Genomic DNA, 22,107 nt, shown 5'->3' with positions numbered 1-22,107 from the left:
GACAGATTTTACATCTGATTCAATAAATAAACAAATAAACATTTAAAAACTGTTTCACTCTGGCTTTAAAAAGACGATCAATGTTGGTGATCAATAATCTGATTGATTATCAGACCGATCGTTATGATTGTAAAAATGAACAGAGACGGCCGGTTGATAGAAAAAGTATTTTATTGTACAATCAGCTGTGACGCTCCAGACTTCCCAGAGCAGGAAGTGGAAGACCAACCTGAAGGTGGAGAGGTCAAAGGTCAGAGGTCACTGCAGCCATCTTATGATCAGAGACCTTTCACAATAAGAGTCTGATAACCTTTTCACTCCAAAAGTCCAAATGAGTTTTTACACACGTGAATTTTTCTCCTAAAAATCAGTTGAATTTTCTTCAGAGCGGAAAAAGTCTGAAGGTTTGAAACATCCAGCTCGTCTTCAGACCTTCATCTGTTTTCACTCAGCTCCCTCCTCTAATCAATCATCAGTTTATCAGCAGATCAGTAATCTTGACTCTCTCTTTATTTTGCATCAAAGAACAAAGTCCAAATATAAAATGTACATGTGTAAAAAAAAAACATCAGACCTGAAGTGAAAAAGTCTGAAATCTGATTTTAATGTGAAAAAACTAAAGTAAACTTCAGTCATGTGACTCCGTAACAAAACCTCAAAACAACAACAACATTATTATAATATATTTTGCATAGCACTGTTTTAGCAAAGTTACAAAGTGCTGAAAATAAAAAACAACAAACTTCAACAATGAAACAGAAGAAGTGAAGTTGGTTTTGATTGATTATTTCTTCTGATATCAATCAGCTGATTATTTGATTTAAGCTGATTTACATTCATTCTTTCTCTCAAATAACAAATTAATGTTCTGATCAATACTTTGTGATAAAAGCAGCTGTGTCCTCGATCGATTGATTCATATTGATTCATCAGTCCGGAGGTGAATATTGGATTCAAACATTAGAAACTAAATTATTGGTCAATTAGTAATTAAAGACATAGATATTAACTGGCAGATCAATTATTTTCCCTGTCAGTATTGATCAGTATTGATTGATTTGTGACGTTTCAGATTGTTTGCTTGTTAAAGCACCTTCATCAGCTTGAGATTAATACAATAATAATAATAGAATAATATAATGTAATACTGCTGAGTCTGTAAACACAACACACAGTTCAACACATGTTAAAACATCTGTTCTCTTCACGTGCAGCTGTTCACAGATGAAACGGTTGTTTACTTATTGATCAGTTTACGATATTGGAGCTTTAATTAATGAGACTAATTAAACAGGGGATCTGTGAACAGCTGTAAATGAAGTGAATTGAAATATTTCAGGTTGATACAAAAACAAACAAACAGATAAAATTCCTCTGAAATGTTAAAAAAATAAAATCAACATAAAAAGCTTTGAGTGGTTTTAAAGAAAATATAAAAATATAGAAAAGCTTAAAGAAAGTGAGTCGGCAGTAAAAACAGGAACAAACAGCTGATTTCAAACTGAAGCAGCTGAAACAACCACATCAGGTTTCTACAGTTACTTTCTTCTTCTCTTGTTAATGATGACGCAGCACCAACTTTAATGACTTTACTAAAGAATGATCAACAGATATGTTTAAATAATAATTGTTAAATATTTAATTCTTTGGGCCTGTGTCATAGATATGAGTTAATATGTTTTATTCTCAGCTCTGATACTTGTTTGTACCAAAGGAGAAAATTCTTTGTTAAAATAATAATATTTATTATAATATTTTAACTATGGAAACATTTTTATCAATGAATATTTAATTTTCCATTAAACTTTTTAAAAGAAAGGAAATGAAACTGTCACTGAACTAAAAGTAAAGTGATAAAAAATAAAACAGGAGATGGAAATGAACCAGTGACTGTAAATAACATCTAAGACGTTTAAAACAAATATTGTTTGAATCCATTTAAAATTGATTTATTGAACATTTGGTTTATTGATTTTTATCTTTGTGTTTTGCAGGATTCACAGTTTGTTTTTCTTTTTTCTCAGATGTGTTTGTTGGAACAGTTTCATTCTGTGGACGCTTTAAAGACACGTCAACATTTCACCACAGAAACCTCATGAACTCCTTTAAAAGCTTTTGAACAAAATCTTTTATAAATAATAATTTTGAATTTTCATTTTCAAATTAAGTTTTTTATTCTTTAATTCGTTCTTATCAGCATAATTAAAAGGTATTAGAAATCTTTGAATTTAAATGAATCTATATATATATATATATATATATATATTTTTTTTTTTTTTTTTTTTTTAATTTATCACTTCATTAACTATTGATTAATGATCAGAGACTGTAACAGTCGTCAGGATGTGTCTGATGCTACTTCGTTTGCTCCTTTAAGGCTTCGATCTTTGGAAAAAAACATTTAAACATGAGAAAGTTAAAAAATATAAAATATGATAACTGAGGCTCTGCTCTTCATCTCTGACATTCAGTCTTCATCATCATCACTTTCATTTTCTTTCTTTAAAACATTTTCTTTTAAGACTCTCAGTCTCCTTCACCTGTGAAGCTGAGGAGGAGGAAGAAGAGGAGATGGAGGTGAAGGAGGAAGAGATGGAGGAAGAGGAGGAGGAAGTGGAGGAAGATAAGAGGAGGAGGAGGAAGAAGAGTAGGTGGGGGAGAAAGAGGAGGAGGAGGAAGATAAGAGGAGGCAGTGGCGTGCAGGAGGTGAAGAGGCAGATCAGAGCAGAGTAAGAGCAGATGAAATCAACATGTTTGGTTCTTCATGTTTCCACAGGTCTGTTGTTCCTCCATCATCAGGGGGAGGGGGAGGAGTCTGAGAGGAGGCTCCGCCTACAGCAGCGTACACCTGAAGAAGCTCTTCTTAGAGCGAGACTCTGTGATTTTAACTGGACCTCCTCCACCTGACGGGTTGTTGTCGTTCTGCAGGAGAGGAGGAGAAGAAAAAGACGTTCACTCTCAGGTAAGAACATGAACCAATCAGCTTCTGACATCACCAGCAGGTAGGTCACATGACTGACAGGTGTGTCCATCACTCAGACATCATGTAATTGTGATGTCACACTCTCCTGGTTCAAAACTACTGACAGAAAATAAAGAACCTACAACATCAATGTAGACGTCAACTATGACTCCCATGTCGCATTTCTGCATGAAACATATGTGGCTAACCCTGTAGAGACTGAAACAATCTTCATGTGCAGATATTGATGACGTCAGATGAGAAACATTTAGAGAACAAGGGATTGATTGATATCGATCAATGAGGATGATACAGATCAAAACATGACATTTAAAACCAGCTATGATTTGAACTGTTCCCAGTCTGGACCCAGTGCAGACTGGGAACCTGGTTAGATTTGCAGACTCAAGACTCAGCAGGTTTACAGAACGTACTGGGTTCAGGTTTACTGTTGACTCAATATGACTTCATTAATTTATATGTTGTCAGCATGTCCTGGTCCAACATCTGACACAGACCTTGTTATTGCTGGCGACGTGTGAGACGGTATGATTTTAGCCATGTCTCTCATAAAATATGACAATAAAATAAGTCAGGAAAATGTCAAAAGACGTCATGGTATAATGAGGAAAAAGAAAAAGTCAAAAGATATTTAAGTATAGTAAGGCATAAAAAGTCATAGTATAATAAGACATAAAAACTAACAATATACTATCGCTTAAAAAGTCATGGTATACTAAGGCATAGAAACTCATAGTATATTAAAATATGAAAAGTCATAGTATAGTAAGTCATAAAAAGTCATTGTATAATTAGGAAAAAAAAAGTCATAGTATAGCAAGGTATAACAAGTCATGATATTGTTAGGCATAAAAAGTCATAAAAACGTCATAATATATTAAGGCATAAAAAGTCATAAAAACGTCATAGTATAGTAAGGCATAAAAAGTCATAAAAACGACATAGCATAGTAAGACATAAAAAGTCATAAAAACGACATAGTATAAAAAAGCATGAAAAATCATATTATAGTAAGGCATAAAAAGCCATAGTATGGTAAGGCATAAAAAGTCATAGAAACGACATAGTTTTAGTAAGTCGTAAAAATTCATAAAAAGGTAATTGTATAGTAAGGCATAAAAAGTTATAAATACGTTAAATTATAGTGAGGCATAAAAAGTCATAGTATAGTATGGCATAAAAAGTCATAAAAACGACATAGTGTAGTAAAGCATAAAAACGTCATATTATAGTAAGACAAAAAAAGTCATGGTATAGTAAGGCATGAAAAGTCATAAAAACGTAATATTATTGTAAGGCATAAAAAGTCATAATAACGACATAGTATAGTAAGGCATGAAAAGTCATAGTATAGTAAGGCATAAAAAGTCATAATATAGCAAGGCATAAACAGTCATAAAAATGTCATATTATTGTAAGGCATAAAAAGTCATAAAAACGTCATAGTATAGTAAGGCATAAAAAGTCATAAAAACGTCATATTTTTGTAAGGCATGAACAGTCATAAAAACGACATAGTATAGTAAGGCATGAAAAGTCATAGTATGGTAAGGCATAAAAAGTCATAATATAGCAAGGCATAAAAAGTCATAAAAACGTCACAGGATAGTAAGGCATAAAAAGTCATAAAAACGACATAGTATAAAAAAGCATGAAAAGTCATAGTATAGTAAGGCATGAAAAGTCATAGTATAGTAAGGCATAAAAAGTCATAAAAACGACATAGTATAGAAAAGCATAAAAACGTCATAGTATAGTAAGGCATAAAAAGTCATAAAAACGTCATATTATTGTAAGGCATGAAAAGTCATAAAAACGTCATATTATTGTAAGGCATGAAAAGTCATAAAAACGACATAGTATAGTAAGGCATAAAAAGTCATAAAAACGACAGTATAAAAAAGCATGAAAAGTCATATTATAGTAAGGCATAAAAAGTCATAGTATGGTAAGGCATAAAAAGTCATAGAAACGTCATAGTATAGTAAGGCATGAAAAGTCATAGTATAGAAACGCATAAAAAGTCATAAAAAAGCCATAGCATAGTAAGACATAAAAAGTCGTAAAAACTTCATAGTATAAAAAAGCATGAAAAGTCATAGTATAGTAAGGCATAAAAAGTCATAAAAACGACATAGTATAGAAAAGCATAAAAACGACAGTATAGTAAGGCATAAAAAGTCATAAAAACGTTATATTACTGTAAGGCATGAAAAATCATAAAAACGTCATAGTATAGTAAGGCATGAAAATTCATAGTATAGTAAGGCATAAAAAGTCATAAAAACGACATACTATAGAAAAGCATAAAAATGACAGTATAGAAAAGCATAAAAACGACATAGTATAGTAAGGCATAAAAAGTCATAAAAACGACATATTATTGTAAGGCATGAAAAGTCATAAAAACGTCATATTATTGTAAGGCATAAAAAGTCATAGTATAGTAAGGCATAAAAAGTCATAATATAGCAAGGCATAAAAAGTCATAAAAACGTCATAGTATAGAAGGCATAAAAAGTCATAAAAACGACATAGTATAGAAAAGCATGAAAAGTCATAGTATAGTAAGGCATGAAAAGTCATAAAAACGACATAGTATTGTAAGCCATGAAAAGTCATAAAAACGACATAGTATAGTGAGGCATGAAAAGTCATAGTATAGTAAGGCATAAAAAGTCATAAAATCGTCAGGAATGAAAAGTCATAGTATAGTAAGGCATAAAAAGTCATAAAAACGTCATATTATTGTAAGGCATGAAAAGTCATAAAAACGTCATAGTATAGTAAGGCATGAAAAGTCATAGTATAGTAAGGCATAAAAAGTCATAAAAACGTCATATTATTGTAAGGCATGAAAAGTCATTAAAACGTCATAGTAAAGTAAGGCATGAAAAGTCATAGTATAGTAAGGCATAAAAAGTCATAAAAACGTCATAGTATTGTAAGCCATGAAAAGTCATAAAAATGTCATAGTATAGTAGGCATGAAAAGTCATAGTATAGTAAGGCATGAAAAGTCATAAAAACGACAGTATAGTAAGGCATAAAAAGTCATTAAAACGTCATAGTAAAGTAAGGCATGAAAAGTCATAGTATAGTAAGGCATAAAAAGTCATAAAAACGTCATAGTATTGTAAGCCATGAAAAGTCATAAAAATGTCATAGTATAGTAAGGCATAAAAAGTCATAAAAACGTCATATTATTGTAAGGCATGAAAAGTCATAAAAACGTCATAGTATAGTAAGGCATAAAAAGTCATAAAAACGACATAGTATAGAAAAGCATAAAAACGTCATAGTATAGTAAGGCATAAAAAGTCATAAAAACGACATAGTATAGAAAAGCGTAAAAACGACATAGTATAGTAAGGCATAAAAAGTCATAAAAATGACATAGTATAGAAAAGCATAAAAACGTCATAGTATAGTAAGGCATAAAAAGTCATAGTATAGTAAGGCATAAAAAGTCATAAAAACGTCATATTATTGTAAGGCATGAAAAGTCATAAAAACGTCATAGTATAGTAAGGCATGAAAAGTCATAGTATAGTAAGGCATAAAAAGTCATAAAAACGACATAGTATAGAAAAGCATAAAAACGTCATAGTATAGTAAGGCATAAAAAGTCATAAAAACGTCATATTATTGTAAGGCATGAAAAGTCATAAAAACGTCATATTATTGTAAGACATGAAAAGTCATAAAAACGACATAGTATAGTAAGGCATAAAAAGTCATAAAAACGACAGTATAAAAAAGCATGAAAAGTCATATTATAGTAAGGCATAAAAAGTCATAGTATGGTAAGGCATAAAAAGTCATAGAAACGTCATAGTATAGTAAGGCATGAAAAGTCATAGTATAGAAACGCATAAAAAGTCATAAAAAAGCCATAGCATAGTAAGACATAAAAAGTCGTAAAAACTTCATAGCATAAAAAAGCATGAAAAGTCATAGTATAGTAAGGCATAAAAAGTCATAAAAACGACATAGTATAGAAAAGCATAAAAATGACATAGTATAGAAAAGCATAAAAACGACATAGTATAGTAAGGCATAAAAAGTCATAAAAACGACATATTATTGTAAGGCATGAAAAGTCATAAAAACGTCATATTATTGTAAGGCATAAAAAGTCATAATATAGCAAGGCATAAAAAGTCATAAAAACGTCACAGGATAGTAAGGCATAAAAAGTCATAAAAACGACATAGTATAGAAAAGCATGAAAAGTCATAGTATAGTAAGGCATGAAAAGTCATAAAAACGACATAGTATAAAAAAGCATGAAATGTCATTATAGTAAGGCATAAAAAGTCATAGTATGGTAAGGCATAAAAAGTCATAGAAACGACATTATAGAAAAGCATGAACAGTCATAGTATAGTAAGGCATAAAAAGTCATAAAAACGACATAGTATAGTAAGGCATAAAAAGTCATAAAAACGTCATAGTATTGTAAGCCATGAAAAGTCATAGTATAGTAAGGCATAAAAAGTCATAAAAACGACATAGTGTAGTAAAGCATAAAAACGTCATATTATAGTAAGACAAAAAAAGTCATGGTATAGTAAGGCATGAAAAGTCATAAAAACGTAATATTATTGTAAGGCATAAAAAGTCATAAAAACGTCATATTTTTGTAAGGCATGAACAGTCATAAAAACGACATAGTATAGTAAGGCATGAAAAGTCATAGTATAGTAAGGCATAAAAAGTCATAATATATCAAGGCATAAACAGTCATAAAAATGTCATATTATTGTAAGGCATAAAAAGTCATAAAAACGTCATAGTATAGTAAGGCATAAAAAGTCATAAAAACGTCATATTTTTGTAAGGCATGAACAGTCATAAAAACGACATAGTATAGTAAGGCATGAAAAGTCATAGTATAGTAAGGCATAAAAAGTCATAATATAGCAAGGCATAAAAAGTCATAAAAACGTCATAGTATAGTAAGGCATAAAAAGTCATAAAAACGTCATATTTTTGTAAGCCATGAAAAGTCATAAAAACGACATAGTATAGTGAGGCATGAAAAGTCATAGTATAGTAAGGCATAAAAAGTCATAAAATCGTCAGGAATGAAAAGTCATAGTATAGTAAGGCATAAAAAGTCATAAAAACGTCATATTATTGTAAGGCATGAAAAGTCATAAAAACGACATAGTATAGTAAGGCATGAAAAGTCATAGTATAGTAAGGCATAAAAAGTCATAAAAACGTCATATTATTGTAAGGCATGAAAAGTCATTAAAACGTCATAGTACAGTAAGGCATGAAAAGTCATAGTATAGTAAGGCATGAAAAGTCATTAAAACGTCATAGTACAGTAAGGCATGAAAAGTCATAGTATAGTAAGGCATGAAAAGTCATAAAAACGTCATATTATTGTAAGGCATGAAAAGTCATAAAAACTTCATAGTAAAGTAAGGCATGAAAAGTCATAGTATAGTAAGGCATAAAAAGTCATAAAAACGTCATAGTATTGTAAGCCATGAAAAGTCATAAAAATGTCATAGTATAGTAAGGCATAAAAAGTCATAAAAACGTCATAGTATTGTAAGCCATGAAAAGTCATAAAAATGTCATAGTATAGTAAGGCATGAAAAGTCATAGTATAGTAAGGCATAAAAAGTCATAAAAACGTCATATTATAGTAAGGCATGAAAAGTCATTAAAACGTCATAGTATAGTAAGGCATAAAAAGTCATTAAAACGACATAGTACAGTAAGGCATGAAAAGTCATAGTATAGTAAGGCATGAAAAGTCATAAAAACGTCATAGTATTGTAAGGCATGAAAAGTCATAAAAAGTCATAGTATAGTAGGCATGAAAAGTCATAGTATTGTAAGGCATAAAAAGTCATAAAAACGTCATAGTATTGTAAGGCATGAAAAGTCATAAAAACGTCATAGTATAGTAAGGCATAAAAAGTCATAAAAACGTCATAGTATAGTAGGCATAAAAAGTCATAAAAACGTCATAGTATAGTAAGGCATAAAAAGTCATAAAAACGACATATTATTGTAAGCATGAAAAGTCATAAAAACGTCATAGTATAGTAAGGCATAAAAAGTCATAAAAACGACATAGTATAGAAAAGCATAAAAACGTCATAGTATAGTAAGGCATAAAAAGTCATAGTATAGTAAGGCATAAAAAGTCATAAAAACGTCATATTATTGTAAGGCATGAAAAGTCATAAAAACGTCATAGTATAGTAAGGCATGAAAAGTCATAGTATAGTAAGGCATAAAAAGTCATAAAAACGACATAGTATAGAAAAGCATAAAAACGTCATAGTATAGTAAGTCATAAAAACGTCATATTATTGTAAGGCATGAAAAGTCATAAAAACGTCATATTATTGTAAGGCATGAAAAGTCATAAAAACGACATAGTATAGTAAGGCATAAAAAGTCATAAAAACGACAGTATAAAAAAGCATGAAAAGTCATATTATAGTAAGGCATAAAAAGTCATAGTATGGTAAGGCATAAAAAGTCATAAAAACGTCATAGTATAGTAAGGCATGAAAAGTCATAGTATAGAAACGCATAAAAAGTCATAAAAAAGCCATAGCATAGTAAGACATAAAAAGTCGTAAAAACTTCATAGTATAAAAAAGCATGAAAAGTCATAGTATAGTAAGGCATAAAAAGTCATAAAAACGACATAGTATAGAAAAGCATAAAAACGACAGTATAGTAAGGCATGAAAAATCATAAAAACGTCATAGTATAGTAAGGCATGAAAAGTCATAAAAACGACATAGTATAGAAAAGCATAAAAATGACATAGTATAGAAAAGCATAAAAACGACAGTATAGTAAGGCATGAAAAAGCATAAAAAGTCATAGTATAGTAAGGCATAAAAAGTCATAATATAGCAAGGCATAAAAAGTCATAAAAACGTCACAGGATAGTAAGGCATAAAAAGTCATAAAAACGACATAGTATAGAAAAGCATGAAAAGTCATAGTATAGTAAGGCATGAAAAGTCATAAAAACGACATAGTATAAAAAAGCATGAAATGTCATTATAGTAAGGCATAAAAAGTCATAGTATGGTAAGGCATAAAAAGTCATAGAAACGACATTATAGAAAAGCATGAAAAGTCATAGTATAGTAAGGCATTAAAAAGTCATAAAAACGACATAGTATAGTAAGGCATAAAAAGTCATAAAAACGTCATAGTATTGTAAGCCATGAAAAGTCATAGTATAGTAAGGCATAAAAAGTCATAAAAACGACATAGTGTAGTAAAGCATAAAAACGTCATATTATAGTAAGACAAAAAAAGTCATGGTATAGTAAGGCATGAAAAGTCATAAAAACGTAATATTATTGTAAGGCATAAAAAGTCATAAAAACGTCATATTTTTGTAAGGCATGAACAGTCATAAAAACGACATAGTATAGTAAGGCATGAAAAGTCATAGTATAGTAAGGCATAAAAAGTCATAATATAGCAAGGCATAAAAAGTCATAAAAACGTCACAGGATAGTAAGGCATAAAAAGTCATAAAAACGACATAGTATAAAAAAGCATGAAAAGTCATATTATAGTAAGGCATAAAAAGTCATAGTATGGTAAGGCATAAAAAGTCATAGAAACGACATAGTGTAGTAAAGCATAAAAACGTCATATTATAGTAAGGTATAAAAAGTCATAATATAGTAAGGCATAAAAAGTCATAAAAACGACATATTATAGAAAAGCATGAAAAGTCATAGTATAGTAAGGCATGAAAAGTCATAAAAACGTCATAGCATAGTAAGACATAAAAAGTCGTAAAAACTTCATAGTATAAAAAAGCATGAAAAGTCATAAAAACGTGATATTATTGTAAGGCATAAAAAGTCATAAAAACGTCATATTATTGTAAGGCATGAAAAGTCATAGTATAGTAAGGCATAAAAAGTCATAAAAACGTCATAGTATAGTAAGGCATAAAAAGTCATAGTATAGTAAGGCATAAAAAGTCATAAAAAAGTCATAGTATAGTAAGGCATAAAAAGTCATAAAAACGACATAGTATAGTAAGGCATAAAAAGTCATAAAAACATCATAGTATTGTAAGGCATGAAAAGTCATAGTATAGTAAGGCATAAAAACTCATAAAAACGTCATATTATTGTAAGGCATGAAAAGTCATAAAAACTTCATAGTAAAGTAAGGCATGAAAAGTCATTGTATAGTAAGGCATAAAAAGTCATAAAAACGTCATAGTATTGTAAGCTATGAAAAGTCATAAAAATGTCATAGTATAGTAAGGCATAAAAAGTCATAAAAACGTCATATTATTGTAAGGCATAAAAAGTCATAAAAACGACAGTATAGAAAAGCGTAAAAACGACATAGTATAGTAAGGCATAAAAAGTCATAAAAACGACATAGTATAGAAAAGCATAAAAACGTCATAGTATAGTAAGGCATAAAAAGTCATAGTATAGTAAGGCATAAAAAGTCATAAAAACGTCATATTATTGTAAGGCATGAAAAGTCATAAAAACGTCATAGTATAGTAAGGCATGAAAAGTCATAGTATAGTAAGGCATAAAAAGTCATAAAAACGACAGTATAGAAAAGCATAAAAACGTCATAGTATAGTAAGGCATAAAAAGTCATAAAAATGACATAGTATAGAAAAGCATAAAAACGTCATAGTATAGTAAGGCATAAAAAGTCATAAAAACGTCATATTATTGTAAGGCATGAAAAGTCATAAAAACGTCATATTATTGTAAGGCATGAAAAGTCATAAAAACGACAGTATAAAAAAGCATGAAAAGTCATAGAAACGTCATAGTATAGTAAGGCATGAAAAGTCATAGTATAGAAACGCATAAAAAGTCATAAAAAAGCCATAGTATAGTAAGGCATGAAAAATCATAAAAACGTCATAGCATAGTAAGACATAAAAAGTCGTAAAAACTTCATAGTATAAAAAAGCATGAAAAGTCATAGTATAGTAAGGCATAAAAAGTCATAAAAACGTCATATTACTGTAAGGCATGAAAAATCATAAAAACGTCATAGTATAGTAAGGCATGAAAAGTCATAGTATGGTAAGGCATGAAAAATCATAAAAACGTCATAGTATAGTAAGGCATGAAAAGTCATAGTATAGTAAGGCATAAAAAGTCATAAAAACGACATAGTATAGAAAAGCATAAAAATGACATAGTATAGAAAAGCATAAAAACGACATAGTATAGTAAGGCATAAAAAGTCATAAAAACGACATATTATTGTAAGGCATGAAAAGTCATAAAAACGTCATATTATTGTAAGGCATAAAAAGTCATAGTATAGTAAGGCATAAAAAGTCATAATATAGCAAGGCATAAAAAGTCATAAAAACGTCACAGGATAGTAAGGCATAAAAAGTCATAAAAACGACATAGTATAGAAAAGCATGAAAAGTCATAGTATAGTAAGGCATGAAAAGTCATAAAAACGACATAGTATAAAAAAGCATGAAATGTCATTATAGTAAGGCATAAAAAGTCATAGTATGGTAAGGCATAAAAAGTCATAAAAACGTCATATTATTGTAAGGCATGAAAAGTGATAAAAACGTCATAGTATAGTAAGGCATGAAAAGTCATAGTATAGTAAGGCATAAAAAGTCATAAAAACGTCATATTATTGTAAGGCATGAAAAGTCATAAAAACGTCAGGAATAAAAAGTCATAGTATAGTAAGGCATAAAAAGTGATAAAAACGACATAGTATAGAAAGACATAAAAACGTCATAGTATAGTAAGGCATGAAACGTCATAAAAAAAACCATAGTATAGTAAGGCATAAAAAGTCATAAAAACGACATAGTATAGAAAGGCATAAAAAGTCATAGTATAGTAAGGCATAAAAAGTCATAAAAACTTCCTATTATTGTAAGGCATGAAAAGTCATAAAAACGTCATATTATTGTAAGGCATGAAAGGTCATAAAAACGTCATATTATTGTAAGGCATGAAAAGTCATTAAAAAAGTCATATTATTGTAAGGCATGAAAAGTCATAAAAACATCATAGTATTGTAAGGCATAAAAAGTCATAAAAACGTCAGGAATAAAAAGTCATAGTATAGTAAGTCATAAAAACGTCATATTATTGTAAGGCATGAAAAGTCATAAAAACGTCATAGTATAATAAGGCATAAAAAGTCATAGTATAGTAAAGTATAAAAAACATCATCCTTTTAATTTGATGACTTCAGGTGTTCGGCAACCAATCAGATCTCCCTACTATCTCAACCAGCCAATCACGTTGTTACGGTCATACTTGAAAATGTGTTCTTTGTTGTCATTTCAGTGCGTTTGCTGCAACCCTCCTCCACTCCATCCACCTCCAGTCTTCAAATCCAGTCAGGCCAAGCTTATCATCACTCCTCATCATATCCAGATCTACAGCTTCTCTTTTTCTATCTCCAGGACCATCACCAATGTCAAGACCCCGGGGACTTTCCTATATTTAACACAGCTTCAGCCCTCTTTTACATGTGATGACAACACCATGGGGTCAAGTCGCCAAAGACTCTCACATCTCTCAGTTTCCCTCTCGTGTTTTGAAATTTGCAATAAAAGTTTATTTGTTTACACAACTGAGTCTCTCTTGACTAATTTGTCATCATGCCAAGTAAGTATGGTGAGGCATGAAAATTTCAGAAAATGTATTTGTATAGTAAGACATAAAAACGTCATAAAAACGGCATAGTATAGAAAAGCATAAAAACGACATAGTATAGAAAAGCATAAAAAGTCATAAAAAAGTCAGGAATGAAAAGTCATAGCATAGTAAGGCATAAAAAGTCATAAAAACATCATAGTATTGTAAGCCATGAAAAGTCATAAAAACGTCATATTATTGTAAGGCATGAAAAGTCATAAAAACGTCATAGTATAGTAAGGCATAAAAAGTCATAGTATAGTAAGGCATAAAAAGTCATAGTATAGTAAGGCATAAAAAGTCATAGTATAGTAAGGCATAATAAGTCATAAAAAAGTCATTGTATAGTAAGGCATGAAAAGTCATAGAAACGACATAGTATAGAAAAGCATAAAAACGACATAGTATAGTAAGGCATAAAAAGTCATAGTATAGTAGGCATAAAAAGTCATAAAAACGTCATAAAAACGGCATATTATTGTAAGGCATGAAAAGTCAAAAAAAAATCATAATATAGTAAGGCATGAAAAGTCATAAAAACGTCATAGTATAGTAAGGCATGAAAAGTCATAGTATAGTAAGGCATAAAAAGTCATAAAAACGTCATATTTTTGTAAGGCATGAAAAGTCATAAAAACGTCATAGTATAGTAAGGCATGAAAAGTCATAGTATAGTAAGGCATAAAAAGTCATAAAAACGATATAGTATTGTAAGGCATGAAAAGTCATAAAAACGTCATATTATTGTAAGGCATGAAAAGTCATAAAAACGTCATAGTATAGTAAGGCATGAAAAGTCATAGTATAGTAAGGCATAAAAAGTCATAAAAACGTCATATTATTGTAAGCCATGAAAAGTCATAAAAACGTCATAGTATAGTAAGGCATAAAAAGTCATAAAAACGTCATATTATTGTAAGGCATGAAAAGTCATAAAAACGTCATATTATTGTAAGGCATGAAGAGTCATAAAAACGTCATATTTTTGTAAGGCATGAAAAGTCATAAAAACGTCATATTATTGTAAGGCATGAAAAGTCATAAAAACGTCATAGTATAATAAGGCATAAAAAGTCATAAAAAAGTCATTGTATAGTAAGGCATGAAAAGTCATAAAAAAGTCATAGTATAGTAAGGCATAAAAAGTCATAAAAACGACATAGTATAGAAAAGCATGAAAAGTCATAGTATAGTAAGGCATAAAAAGTCATAGTATAGTAAGGCATAAAAAGTCATAAAAACGTCATATTATTGTAAGGCATGAAAAGTCATAAAAACGTCATAGTATAGTAAGGCATGAAAAGTCATAGTATAGTAAGGCATGAAAAGTCATAAAAACGTCATATTACTGTAAGGCATGAAAAGTCATAAAAACGTCATAGTATAGTAAGGCATGAAAAGTCATAGTATAGTAAGGCATAATAAGTTATAAAAACGACATAGTATAGTAAGGCATAAAAAGTCATAAAACGTCAGGAATGAAAAGTCATAGTATAGTAAGGCATAAAAAGTGATAAAATGACATAGTATAGAAAAGCATAAAAACGTCATAGTATAGTAAGGCATGAAAAGTCATAAAAACGATATAGTATTGTAAGGCATGAAAAGTCATAAAAACGTCATATTATTGTAAGGCATGAAAAGTCATAAAAACGTCATAGTATAGTAAGGCATGAAAAGTCATAGTATATAAAGGCATAATAAGTCATAAAAAAGGCATAATATAATAAGGCATAAAAAGTCATAAAAACGTCAGGAATGAAAAGTCATAGCATAGTAAGGCAAAAAAAGTCATAAAAACGACATAGTATAGAAAGTCATAAAAACGTCATAGTATAGTAAGGCATGAAAATTCTTAGTATACTAAGGCATAAAAAGTCATAAAAACGTCATAGTATAGTAAGGCATGAAAAGTCATAGTATAGTAAGGCATAAAAAGTCATAATATAGCAAGGCATAAAAAGTCATAAAAACGTCACAGGATAGTAAGGCATAAAAAGTCATAAAAACGACATAGTATAGAAAAGATAGAAAAGTCATAGTATAGTAAGGCATAAAAAGTCATAAAAACGTCACAGTAGAGTAAGGCATAAAAAGTCATAAAAACGTCATAGTATAGTAAGGCATGAAAAGTCATAGTATAGTAAGGCATAATAAGTTATAAAAACGACATAGTATAGAAAGGCATAAAAAGTGATAAAAACGTCAGGAATGAAAAGTCATAGTATAGTAAGGCATAAAAAGTGATAAAACGACATAGTATAGAAAGTCATAAAAACGTCATAGTATAGTAAGGCATGAAAATTCTTAGTATACTAAGGCATAAAAAGTCATAAAAACGTCATAGTATAGTAAGGCATGAAAAGTCATAGTATAGTAAGGCATAAAAAGTCATAAAAACGTCACAGTAGAGTAAGGCATAAAAAGTCATAAAAACGACATAGTATAGTAAGGCATAAAAACGTCATATTATATTAAGGCATAAAAAGTCATAAAAACGTCACAGGATAGTAAGGCATAAAAAGTCATAAAAACGACATAGTATAGAAAAGATAGAAAAGTCATAGTATAGTAAGGCATAAAAAGTCATAAAAACGTCACAGTAGAGTAAGGCATAAAAAGTCATAAAAACGACATAGTATAGTAAGGCATAAAAACGTCATATTATTGTAAGGCATGAAAAGTCATAAAAACGTCATAGTATAGTAAGGCATGAAAAGTCATAGTATAGTAAGTTATAAAAAGTCATAAAAATGAATTAGTATAGAAGAGCATAAAAAGTCATAGTATAGTAAGGCATAAAAAGTCATAAAAACGTCATAGTATACTAAGGCATTAAAAGTCATAAAAACGTGATATTATTGTAAGGCATGAAAAGGCATGAAAAGTCATAGTATAGTAAGGCATAAAAAGTCATAAAAACCACATAGTATAGAAAAGCATAAAAACGACATAGTATAGTAAGGCATAAAAAGTCATAAAAACGTCATATTATTGTAAGGCATGAAAAGTCATAAAAACGTCATAGTATAGTAAGGCATAAAAAGTCATAGTATAGTATGGCATAAAAAGTCATAAAAAAGTCATAGTATAATAAGGCATAATAAGTCATAAAAAAGTCATAGTATAGTAAGGCATGAAAAGTCATAGTATAGTAAGGCATAAAAAGTCATAATATAGCAAGGCATAAAAAGTCATAAAAACGTCACAGGATAGTAAGGCATAAAAAGTCATAAAAACGACATAGTATAGAAAAGATAGAAAAGTCATAGTATAGTAAGGCATAAAAAGTCATAAAAACGTCACAGTAGAGTAAGGCATAAAAAGTCATAAAAACGTCATAGTATAGTAAGGCATGAAAAGTCATAGTATAGTAAGGCATAATAAGTTATAAAAACGACATAGTATAGTAAGGCATAAAAAGTGATAAAAACGTCAGGAATGAAAAGTCATAGTATAGTAAGGCATAAAAAGTGATAAAACGACATAGTATAGAAAGTCATAAAAACGTCATAGTATAGTAAGGCATGAAAATTCTTAGTATACTAAGGCATAAAAAGTCATAAAAACGTCATAGTATAGTAAGGCATGAAAAGTCATAGTATAGTAAGGCATAAAAAGTCATAATATAGCAAGGCATAAAAAGTCATAAAAACGTCACAGGATAGTAAGGCATAAAAAGTCATAAAAACGACATAGTATAGAAAAGATAGAAAAGTCATAGTATAGTAAGGCATAAAAAGTCATAAAAACGTCACAGTAGAGTAAGGCATAAAAAAGTCATAAAAACGACATAGTATAGTAAGGCATAAAAACGTCATATTATTGTAAGGCATGAAAAGTCATAAAAACGTCATAGTATTGTAAGGCATGAAAAGTCATAGTATAGTAAGTTATAAAAAGTCATAAAAATGACATAGTATAGAAAAGCATAAAAAGTCATAGTATAGTAAGGCATAAAAAGTCATAAAAACGTCATAGTATACTAAGGCATTAAAAGTCATAAAAACGTGATATTATTGTAAGGCATGAAAAGGCATGAAAAGTCATAGTATAGTAAGGCATAAAAAGTCATAAAAACGTCATATTATTGTAAGGCATGAAAAGTCATAAAAACGTCATAGTATAGTAAGGCATAAAAAGTCATAGTATAGTAAGGCATAAAAAGTCATAAAAAAGTCATAGTATAATAAGGCATAATAAGTCATAAAAAAGTCATTGTATAGTAAGATATGAAAACTCATAGTATAGTAAGGCATAAAAAGTCATAAAAACTTCATAGTATAGAAAAGCATAAAAACGACATAGTATAGTAAGGCATAAAAAGTCATAGTATAGTAAGGCATAAAAAGTCATAAAAACGTCATATTATTGTAAGGCATGAAAAGTCATAAAAACGTCATAGTATAGTAAGGCGTAAAAAGTCATAGTATAGTAAGGCATAAAAAGTCATAAAAACGATATAGTATTGTAAGGCATGAAAAGTCATAAAAACGTCATATTATTGTAAGGCATGAAAAGTCATAAAAACGTCATAGTATAGTAAGGCATGAAAAGTCATAGTATAGTAAGGCATAAAAAGTCATAAAAACTTCATAGTATAGAAAAGCATAAAAACGACATAGTATAGTAAGGCATAAAAAGTCATAGTATAGTAAGGCATAAAAAGTCATAAAAACGTCATAGTATACTAAGGCATTAAAAGTCATAAAAACGTGATATTATTGTAAGGCATGAAAAGGCATGAAAAGTCATAGTATAGTAAGGCATAAAAAGTGATAAAACGACATAGTATAGAAAGTCATAAAAACGTCATAGTATAGTAAGGCATGAAAATTCTTAGTATACTAAGGCATAAAAAGTCATAAAAACGTCATAGTATAGTAAGGCATGAAAAGTCATAGTATAGTAAGGCATAAAAAGTCATAATATAGCAAGGCATAAAAAGTCATAAAAACGTCACAGGATAGTAAGGCATAAAAAGTCATAAAAACGACATAGTATAGAAAAGATAGAAAAGTCATAGTATAGTAAGGCATAAAAAGTCATAAAAACGTCACAGTAGAGTAAGGCATAAAAAGTCATAAAAACGACATAGTATAGTAAGGCATAAAAACGTCATATTATTGTAAGGCATGAAAAGTCATAAAAAAGTCATAAAAACGTCATAGTATTGTAAGGCATGAAAAGTCATAGTATAGTAAGTTATAAAAAGTCATAAAAATGACATAGTATAGAAAAGCATAAAAAGTCATAGTATAGTAAGGCATAAAAAGTCATAAAAACGTCATAGTATACTAAGGCATTAAAAGTCATAAAAACGTGATATTATTGTAAGCATGAAAAGGCATGAAAAGTCATAGTATAGTAAGGCATAAAAAGTCATAAAAACGTCATATTATTGTAAGGCATGAAAAGTCATAAAAACGTCATAGTATAGTAAGGCATAAAAAGTCATAGTATAGTAAGGCATAAAAAGTTATAAAAAAGTCATAGTATAATAAGGCATAATAAGTCATAAAAAAGTCATTGTATAGTAAGATATGAAAACTCATAGTATAGTAAGGCACAAAAAGTCATAAAAACTTCATAGTATAGAAAAGCATAAAAACGACATAGTATAGTAAGGCATAAAAAGTCATAGTATAGTAAGGCATAAAAAGTCATAAAAACGTCATATTATTGTAAGGCATGAAAAGTCATAAAAACGTCATAGTATAGTAAGGCGTAAAAAGTCATAGTATAGTAAGGCATAAAAAGTCATAAAAACGATATAGTATTGTAAGGCATGAAAAGTCATAAAAACGTCATATTATTGTAAGGCATGAAAAGTCATAAAAACGTCATAGTATAGTAAGGCATGAAAAGTCATAGTATAGTAAGGCATAAAAAGTCATAAAAACTTCATAGTATAGAAAAGCATAAAAACGACATAGTATAGTAAGGCATAAAAAGTCATAGTATAGTAAGGCATAAAAAGTCATAAAAACGTCATATTATTGTAAGGCATGAAAAGTCATAAAAAAGTCATAAAAACGTCATATTATTGGAAGGCATGAAAAGTCATAAAAACGTCACAGTAGAGTAAGGCATAAAAAGTCATAAAAACGTCATAGTATAGAAAAGCATAAAAACGTCACAGTAGAGTAAGGCATAAAAAGTCATAAAAACGTCATAGTATAGTAAGGCATGAAAAGTCATAGTATAGTAAGGCATAATAAGTTATAAAAACGACATAGTATAGTAAGGCATAAAAAGTGATAAAAACGTCAGGAATGAAAAGTCATAGTATAGTAAGGCATAAAAAGTGATAAAACGACATAGTATAGAAAGTCATAAAAACGTCATAGTATAGTAAGGCATGAAAATTCTTAGTATACTAAGGCATAAAAAGTCATAAAAACGTCATAGTATAGTAAGGCATGAAAAGTCATAGTATAGTAAGGCATAAAAAGTCATAATATAGCAAGGCATAAAAAGTCATAAAAACGTCACAGGATAGTAAGGCATAAAAAGTCATAAAAACGACATAGTATAGAAAAGATAGAAAAGTCATAGTATAGTAAGGCATAAAAAGTCATAAAAACGTCACAGTAGAGTAAGGCATAAAAAGTCATAAAAACGACATAGTATAGTAAGGCATAAAAACGTCATATTATTGTAAGGCATGAAAAGTCATAAAAACGTCATAGTATTGTAAGGCATGAAAAGTCATAGTATAGTAAGTTATAAAAAGTCATAAAAATGACATAGTATAGAAAAGCATAAAAAGTCATAGTATAGTAAGGCATAAAAAGTCATAAAAACGTCATAGTATACTAAGGCATTAAAAGTCATAAAAACGTGATATTATTGTAAGGCATGAAAAGGCATGAAAAGTCATAGTATAGTAAGGCATAAAAAGTCATAAAAACCACATAGTATAGAAAAGCATAAAAACGACATAGTATAGTAAGGCATAAAAAGTCATAAAAACGTCATATTATTGTAAGGCATGAAAAGTCATAAAAACGTCATAGTATAGTAAGGCATAAAAAGTCATAGTATAGTAAGGCATAAAAAGTCATAAAAAAGTCATAGTATAATAAGGCATAATAAGTCATAAAAAAGTCATTGTATAGTAAGATATGAAAACTCATAGTATAGTAAGGCATAAAAAGTCATAAAAACTTCATAGTATAGAAAAGCATAAAAACGACATAGTATAGTAAGGCATAAAAAGTCATAGTATAGTAAGGCATAAAAAGTCATAAAAACGTCATATTATTGTAAGGCATGAAAAGTCATAAAAACGTCATAGTATAGTAAGGCGTAAAAAGTCATAGTATAGTAAGGCATAAAAAGTCATAAAAACGATATAGTATTGTAAGGCATGAAAAGTCATAAAAACGTCATATTATTGTAAGGCATGAAAAGTCATAAAAACGTCATAGTATAGTAAGGCATGAAAAGTCATAGTATAGTAAGGCATAAAAAGTCATAAAAACTTCATAGTATAGAAAAGCATAAAAACGACATAGTATTGTAAGGCATAAAAAGTCATAAAAACGTCATAGTATAGTAAGGCATAAAAAGTCATAGTATAGTAAGGCATAAAAAGTCATAAAAACGTCATATTATTGTAAGGCATGAAAAGTCATAAAAACGTCATATTATTGGAAGGCATGAAAAGTCATAAAAACGTCACAGTAGAGTAAGGCATAAAAAGTCATAAAAACGTCATAGTATAGAAAAGCATAAAAACGACATAGTATAGTAAGGCATAAAAACGTCATAAAAACGTCATATTATTGTAAGGCATGAAAAGTCATAAAAACGTCATAGTATAGTAAGGCATGAAAAGTCATAGTATAGTAAGGCATAAAAAGTCATAAAAACCACATAGTATAGAAAAGCATAAAAACGACATAGTATAGAAAAGCATAAAAAGTCATAGTATAGTAAGGCATAAAAAGTCATAAAAACGTCATAGTATACTAAGGCATTAAAAGTCATAAAAACGTGATATTATTGTAAGCCATGAAAAGTCATAAAAAGTCATAGTATAGTAAGGCATGAAAAGTCATAAAAACGTCATATTATTGTAAGGCATGAAAAGTCATAAAAACGTCATAGTATAGTAAGGCATGAAAAGTCATAGTATAGTAAGGCATAAAAAGTCATAAAAACGTCATATTTTTGTAAGGCATGAAAAGTCATAAAAACGTCATATTATTGTAAGGCATGAAAAGTCATAAAAAGTCATAGTATAATAAGGCATAAAAAGTCATAAAAAAGTCATTGTATAGTAAGGCATGAAAAGTCATAGTATAGTAAGGCATAAAAAGTCATAAAAACGACATAGTATAGAAAAGCATAAAAACGACATAGTATAGTAAGGCATAAAAAGTCATAGTATAGTAAGGCATAAAAAGTCATAAAAACGTCATATTATTGT

At 29.4% G+C, this 22,107-nt stretch overlaps 1 protein-coding gene across 1 annotated transcript in view; it reads right to left on the bottom strand.

Moving 5' to 3' along the window:
• Positions 1-153: 153 nt before the first annotated feature.
• Positions 154-22,107, bottom strand: part of LOC130171310 (ras-related protein Rab-8B) — a 34,789-nt gene continuing 12,835 nt past the window's right edge. The window contains exon 8 of the mRNA XM_056379260.1: positions 154-2,922. Coding sequence (XP_056235235.1) covers positions 2,833-2,922 — 90 coding nt within the window. The 3' untranslated portion in view covers positions 154-2,832. The remainder of the gene's footprint in view (positions 2,923-22,107) is intronic.

Source organism: Seriola aureovittata, chromosome 1 (assembly GCF_021018895.1).
Source record: "Seriola aureovittata isolate HTS-2021-v1 ecotype China chromosome 1, ASM2101889v1, whole genome shotgun sequence".
Classification (NCBI taxonomy): domain Eukaryota; kingdom Metazoa; phylum Chordata; class Actinopteri; order Carangiformes; family Carangidae; genus Seriola; species Seriola aureovittata.
Note: the sequence above shows the minus strand (reverse complement) of the source record. Positions and strands in the feature narration are given on the sequence as shown.